At 30.5% G+C, this 8,045-nt stretch overlaps 1 protein-coding gene across 1 annotated transcript; it reads left to right on the top strand.

Moving 5' to 3' along the window:
- Window positions 1–3,686: 3,686 nt before the first annotated feature.
- On the top strand, window positions 3,687–5,785 carry LOC124844040 (uncharacterized). The gene is made up of 4 exons (XM_047320895.2): window positions 3,687–4,216; window positions 5,070–5,180; window positions 5,309–5,389; window positions 5,489–5,785. Exons 1-4 carry the CDS (start codon window positions 3,980–3,982, stop codon window positions 5,561–5,563), a joined length of 504 nt encoding a protein of 167 aa, XP_047176851.1. The 5' UTR covers window positions 3,687–3,979; the 3' UTR covers window positions 5,564–5,785.
- The last annotated feature ends 2,260 nt before the right edge of the window (window positions 5,786–8,045 follow it).

Genomic DNA, 8,045 nt, shown 5'->3' with positions numbered 1-8,045 from the left:
CTTTAAAGTAAAGCTGGATATATATACATATCACTTTCCATCAATGTGAGCTTTTCTGGTTATGTTTTTCATTCTCTATACTGCTTTCCTTTTCTATATGGATTCTTCAATTATCAGAAGAAACAGAAATTTACATCTTATAAAAACTAATTATTTCGTAACTGGAAACAGATTATAAAAGTAAGAGTGATAGTTTCATGAGTTGGAAGAGAAGAGAAAACAAAAATAGTGGTGCCCATGTTAAAGAAATCTCTTCCATGATTCTTAAGAGATAAGTGGAGAAAATTATGTGAGATTAATTAATAAGATTTAAAAAACATACATTTATATATCCTATTGTTTTGTATTATATAAATAAATAACTTTTTTAAATACGCACATTTTTTCCTTCTTTAATTTTTCTATTTCTTCCCCGCCCCCTAAACATATTATTTAATTTTTCATTTTCATTCTCTTGTCTTTTTCACTTTCATTTCTTACTCTTTTGTATTTTTATTCAAATACTACGTCAAAATATTTAACAGAGAACATTTTTATAATAGACAATGTTTTCCAGCAGTTGTTTATTAAACCGATGTCTATTAATATGTAGCGTTTCTAAGAAAAGATTATCTAATATTTTATAGATAAAACTTACAAACAAAAACGCTTTTTTTTAATATATATTCTTCAAAAAAACGACGTTTTCTAAAAAAAATCATGTGTAAACTTTTTTAACACAATATTTTTATTTCCATTTATAGATTAAAATAATAATGAAAATTTACGATTCAACCTTAAACTCATTTTTTAATGTAGTAGACGATAGTGGAGCATGTGAAATTACGTGTTTTAGAATCCTAGGAATTCGTAATCCGCAATTTGGTTTATATTTCATTGTTGTTATAATAAAACAATATCAAGTACAAACTTAGAAAGATTTTAAGTGATCACATATAATTATTACTTATAAAGAACCGTAGCAATGATATAATAATTAGGATGATGATAATGTTGTAGCTGTTATTGATAAAGAAATAATTAAATTCGCACGGTATATTCAAGGTCCACTATCTTGATATACTATAATCGTTTTTTATATACTACGTAAAAATTATCTAGATATTATTCATTATCATTATTTAAAGGAAAAAAATGACAATGAATAATGAAACACAATATATATATATATATATATATATATATATATATATATATATATATATATATATATATATATATATTTAAAAAAATAATGTTAACAAAGTTAACATTGGTCCTTTAAAAAAAATCGTAAACTTTAATTTAAGATCAAAATTTTATTTACTAAAAAAAAATCCAACTTTGGTCACAACTGTAGAGAAAATATAAACATTGTTCACACATTATATCCATTAAAAGGTTAACTAATAATATCAACCCAGGAATTTATGCTCAACTTTGACTATGAACTGTACATATAGATTGCTTAAAACTAAAACAATAAAAGTTGAAAATTATGGTATTGATACTAAAGCGATAAATCAAGTACTCATTATTACAGGTCAAAAAGCTAAAACAAAAAATAATGAAAACTGTTTAAAATTATTTATAAGTTCCTTCCTCTTGAACAAATATGCAACCTCATTAACGGATTCATTTTCCATGACTTCCCAAATTAAATTTGAAGTTAACAAGAAACTAGAATAAACAAACACAACAACGCTTGAATATTCTCTTCTTCATGGGATGTATATACACAACATTTAACGGAACATAGTCTCTTATATTTTATCTACATATAAATTTATGTACATTTCTTGTTTTATGGAAACTTTGTTTGTACCTTAATAATATTATCATCTTTCTTCTATTTCTTCAATTGCAAGTAATTATTTTTAAAATTGGTGGTTTGATTTTACAAAGCTTTCGCAAAAACATGGTACGATTGTCTAACAACCTTGCCCGCTCCAAAATGTTATCCTTTGGTCGGAGTAACATCTTTGTAAGTATCATAATTAAGACAACTGAGAAAAATTCCTTTCAATTTCTATAGCAAGTTCAGAGGAAAAGACAGTGATATTTCTCAAATTTTCATTTTACAAAAAGCCTTTCAACAGATGTATCATAAGATGACAATTAAGATAAATTATATTGAAAATAGGGTTACCTCTCTTAAAACGTGGAGTAAAACAAGGTTTTAGATATCCAGCATGGTAGAGTGGTAAATAAAACAGATAACAATCGCGGCCGGTTGCCGCCAACTGAGAAAGAATAATCGCAACAGTTACAACTTTTAAAACATTTGTTGGACTGAAATATGGTTGTCATGAAACATTTATGGTCAAACAATGATAATTTAAAATTAATGTAACGGAGCAAGTCTCCAAATACGAACAATAATATACACTATCATTCTTATTATTGTCAGTCTACATATTTTTTTTACTCATGTAGGGACACTTACATGAACATTTCTTTTTACATGTATTGTGTTCTTCTTCATCGTGTATTTATGCTAGAACAATAATAATTCATTCACTGTCGTCTCTCACGTAGAAAAGAAAAGAAAAACTGAAGTTTGAATATTCTCCTTTTTTTTTTCTTCTTTAAATGTTTATTTAGAGAAAGTCAAATTCACTCATATATATTATTGTGCCGCTTATGATTTGGGTTCAATTGACTCACACCGTACCTGAAAAATAATAGAGATCTTTTCTGTTACGAATATTCAACATTCTAAAACAAAAATTGATTTAGGACGGAGGATTTTATTACCAATGATAAACGTATTAAATGTCATAAATATTATCATTAGCATCGTAACAATTTAAGGGTAAAATTAATGATTTTAATGCTGGCTGTCATCATAGATAATAAAGAATCATAAGCATAGCCATGTTCCGGCTTAGATGTTTTGAAATTGAAAATAGAGGTACTTTAGAATGATGTTGTTATTAACTAGTAAAAGGAGGTGACAGCGCATGATGAAGGGAAAGATTAGTGTGGGTTTAAAAATAATTTGACAGCAACTTGTGCATTTATGTTGAGGAAGAAATTTGAAGTCATTTTTAGAAAGAACGTGTGGGAGGAAGTCGATGCTCAAATTCCAAGGTTGTTGAGTTCTACTATTGTAGTAGTATTTTAGATAGGAGAGGTGAGGGATTAATTGTCTGAAATAAACCAAAGCAAAGGCAACAATCTTTGTTTCTGTAAAGTTCAAGGCCACTTCATCTTTATCAACAGTGAGTGACTGTCTGGCAGTTGGGCCGGATCAGCTTCTGCTTTTGTAATCTTTGTCTTTTTTTTTTAATCTTTTTTTAATTTTTATATTTCTATTTGTGATGTTTATTTGGGGTTTCAAAAGGGTAGGCCAAGCTGTGACGAAAGAGGGTAAGTTGGAACAGGTCACCCACAATCCTTAAATTATATTTTATTATCATTCTTTGTTTAGAAAGGAAGAAGAAACCAAAGCTGACAGGTGTTTTTAAAGTTTAACAATAGATTAACTGTGATGTGATAGAAAATAATAATAATACAAATATCCGTAAAAATCGAAAGAGAAGAATAATTGGAATTATGGTATGGGTTGTTGTAAAAGTAAAAATGATTGTTGTGGAAATTAAATTGGTGAGATATATTTTCGTCATCCAAATACGAACGTTGGAGATTTTGCATTAATTTAGAAAATGAAAGTAAATGTTTGGTCCATAAAGGCAAAAGGGGTAAGGTGAGGAGGTTTGACGCGAGAAAGGGCTTAAACAAAGGGCAACCCTCCCAGATAACATTCCACACACTCTACTACATAAGACGCGCACTCGCAACAGGGGAAGCAACACACCACTGCAACCTCATCATTTCAAGGCCAACAAAGCACAAAAACAAAAAAGGAAAGCAGAAAAGAAAAAGAGAAACCAGAGAGAGAGAGAGAGAGAGAGAGAGAGAGAGAGAGAAAGGGGATAACAGAGAGAAAATTTTGAAGGAAGAAGAAGGGTTTGTTTGTGTTTAGAGTTTGGACAGGATGCAGAGTGAGCAACAGAGCAACAACAACAACCAGTTGGTAGTGCAGAATTCGGGGAGCCTGAGCTTCAGCAGCCATTTGTCGAAGGAAGATGAAGAGATGTCCAGGTCTGCTCTTTCCACCTTCAGGGCCAAGGAGGAAGAGATTGAAAGGAAGAAGATGGAGGTCAGAGAAAAGGTTCAGCTTCAGTTGGGTCGCGTTGAGGAAGAAACCAAACGTCTTGCCACCATTCGTGAGGTATCTCACCTTCTCACACACTCTCTTTTCCAAATTAACTACCTTTTTCTCTCAATTTTCAGTTTTACTTAACTGGGTAACCTTCTTTTACTTTGCTTTCTTCGTTACTCATCTCAACCCCTTATCTCCTTCTTCAAATCCTGCTTTTTTTTTTTTAGTAATAGTAATAATTTGACCTAGCCAAGGTACAAAGAAATTATTGAGGACCTCAAACAGAGCAGTATTTGTGACCTTTTAACAACAATTTGCTACAGCCTTGCATGGGAGAATTATGTTTCTTTTTTCCATAAAAATAGGAATTTTAACGAGGTTGTGTTGGTTTATTTATCATGTAAACAAGACCTTGGTCGAAACAGCTTTGTTCATTTTCATATTTTTTGGTGATTTTTGTTATAAGTCGAGTTATGTTGTAACGAGGAGAACTACAGAGGCTTGGAGAACATGTAGAGCTCTTGAATATGCCCGATCTGTGGTTTTGTTCTCGACAAAGTGGATTTGCATCCCCAAAACGATGTCTTTCTTTATTTTCCGGTGTGTTTTTCTAGGAAAAGAATTCAAAATTTGAATTTTCTTGTTCCCTTGAAGATACTCTTGTCAGATAGCCGTGTCGGGCTATGAGAAAATAGTTCATATATTTCCTTTCTACAATTTCTTTGGCCACTGTTTTCTTTGAGCAATATACCAATTTTTTTTTTAAAATACTTGAATTGAATAAACAAACTGACAACAATAATTCATGCTGAAAGTTGGTACACTTATTAGTTCGTTTATTGCTTCTGCAATTTAGTCATTTATGCGCAAATTGATGTGTAATTGAATAATCCCAAACTTTGTTTAATTTGTGGAATATCAGGAGCTGGAAGCCCTGGCAGATCCAATGAGGAAAGAAGTTGCACTTGTTCGAAAAAGGATCGATTCCGTAAACAAAGAATTAAAGCCACTGGGTCATGCCTGCCAGAAGAAGGTGAACTCAGTTAAATTTCTGAGAAACCACTAATACTGGTCGAATAATGTGCCACCAAGTGGCCAATTATACGAAGTGAAATTTGGTTGGGGACAGCATTGAAATCTGGTTTTTGATTTCTTTTTCAGGAGAAAGAATACAAAGACGCCCTCGAAGCTTTTAATGAAAAGAACAGGGAAAAAGTACAGCTAATCACCAAGTTAATGGAGGTCAGTGTGATGTTTTGGGAATGATTTGCATATATAGATGATAATTTTGTTTATTGGAAGACATGAGACATAGATATTGTTGTTGTTGTTGTTGTTCAGTTGGTGAGTGAAAGTGAAAGATTGAGGATGAAGAAGCTGGAGGAGCTGAGCAAGAACGTAGATTCGATGCAATGATTTAGCGAAGTGCTGCTAATGACTCTGATTAGCCTTGTGTGGTATATTAAAGATGACATAGTATATTTTGATATGTATGGGGTGTTTTGTGGTTTGTAATTTTGTGGTGTTGATGTTTGTGTTAACTAGCATTTCATGGATAATCAATCAGCTAATTTAGGGAGGGATATATTACCCTACAAACAGGCAGGCTTGTAACTAAATACTTGCTTTTTCTTGTCATTTTTTACCCTTCTTCACTTCACTCTGCTTTCTTCTTTCCCTTATTTAATTTATTCATGTAATTTGAATTCTTGTTCCAACAAAGACATCCTGTGTTTTCATATTATTATTAGTCCAATAATCATTTTCCATTGTCTTAGGAGCAATATTTTCCAATGGAATTGCTTTGCAGATGCTATGCCATGTTTTAATGCAAGTTACAGCGACTCCATAACCTGCACCTTTATGCTTCAAACGCTTCTCATTTTGATATATTTAAGGATTTTGGTTTTCTCTCAAACCATAGCTTTCATGATGAATCAGTGTGATTAACACACCCAGCTTAAGTCACAAACATGGTTCGGAGTAGTTCTTGATTCACAATTGAATTTTGTATAATTAAAATTTGCATAAGGTTAAATATATTTGCATTTCTTGAACTTTGTTGACGAAATTGAAATTTGTTTTTAATTAAAATTTTAATACATTTTAATTTATAATATAGAAAATGAATAAATATATATAACATTTTAGAATGATATTTAAATTGAAATATGTTGAATGATATAAACAGATAAAGATAAAGATGAGTTTCAAGTTTATCTACAAAAATTTACTCAAAATATATTTAATCCTAAATAATATAATTCAATATAATAGATTGACTTTATACTTAAAAAATAACAGTAAGAAAAAAAAATGGGAGTCGTATACTGATTGTAAAGATTGGGAGAGTATATAGGAATAGTATTAGCCGGTAAGACATGGCCGACTTCTTGCGTTTTACTTTAAAAAAAATGGGGACTCACGCGCTGTGGCACAGTTGCGAAGCACGCGCATTTTGTGTGTCAAGAGCATCCTAGGAAAAAGTGTGGTTGTGATGTGTGTGGGTATGGAAATTCATAAAATTGAAGAGCTTACGAAGAGAAAGAGAAATAGACGAAAAAGGAGATGATATTCCAATTCAAACACTTGCTATTAATATAAAATTTATTCCTACTTTATCAAAAGTGTCTATTTATAATAAAAAAATGTGTAATTAAAATAAAATATTGAAGCATCCAAAACAAGAAAAACGGGTTGCGGATTGTATGTGTAATGTAATTAATGATTGATTTGAAATTATTAGGGCCCAATACTTTTTTTGTTAAGGGTTCCCTTAATGTTGTCATTTCTTGTGAGATAGAAAGTCTACCAAATAATGAAATTGAAACCTGAAATGCAAAACATCAACAGTGTTCTTCACCTTTCAAAGCTTTCGAGAGTCATGCAACATCAATTCTTGACACACTCTTTTCAAGTTGCCACAATTTTCTTTTCTTCTCGAGACAATTTCCAAATATTCTAGTGTAATGAAATTTTAAGTGTCTAATAAATTTTATATTTTTAATTGAATTTCATTGAAAACTTTCGTTCCATGACTTTGAAATTTTGAAGTTGACACATAAGTTTTTCTTCTCCTATAAATGCAAACAATTGAACTTATCCAAAGACTGTTATAGACAGTGGTATTTGTTGATGGTGTCAGATACAACAAATTGCATTTAATGTGTAGGTGACACCAAAAAGAGTAGGCTATTAAATTTTAAGGTATGGGCCTTACATATTCATTTTTTTTGGCCCATTTCTCTAAGGTATGGGCCTTCCTTCCTCCAAAAGTATGAAACCCTAAAATTGTTTTTTTTTTTTTTAATTTTTTGTTAACTGTTCTCTTTTCTGATTATTTCAATGAAGATTAAATATTGGTTATGAGGCGATGGCAACCCTTGTAAGAATAAGATTAAATATAATTTGGTTTTTCACATTTTTCATCAACTTTTCTTATAGTTATATTTTCAAATTAATAAATTAAATTTCCAACATTTAAATATACGTGATTTTAGTAATATTTTATATCTAACTTTAACACAAAGTTTAATGATAGTTTTATACTGTTATAAAAGTAATAAAGTGAATATAATCACTTATTTTAAATTTTTTGGAAATTGAATTTTTATCAATTTAAAAAAATACACTGATCAATGTTTAACCAAAAAAATATATGAAGGACAACCAGATATTTAATCGTATCAATGACAGAAGAAAGAAAATGCGTTGAAGATCTCTATCCCACTCTCAGTCACGTTCTTGTGGAGAAAATGCGACACCAGACAAATGGAATTTGAACAATTTTATTTTCTAAATTATGTATTTGAATTTATAATATAAGAATAGATTAAGATTAAAAGCTGTAAAGGAAAACATAGCATCAACTTTGAGGAGGATCCATTCAGCAGAACAA

This window comes from Vigna umbellata, chromosome 5, assembly GCF_029865625.1.
Source record: "Vigna umbellata cultivar VRB3 chromosome 5, Vumbellata_1.0, whole genome shotgun sequence".
Taxonomy (NCBI): domain Eukaryota; kingdom Viridiplantae; phylum Streptophyta; class Magnoliopsida; order Fabales; family Fabaceae; genus Vigna; species Vigna umbellata.
Note: the sequence above shows the minus strand (reverse complement) of the source record. Positions and strands in the feature narration are given on the sequence as shown.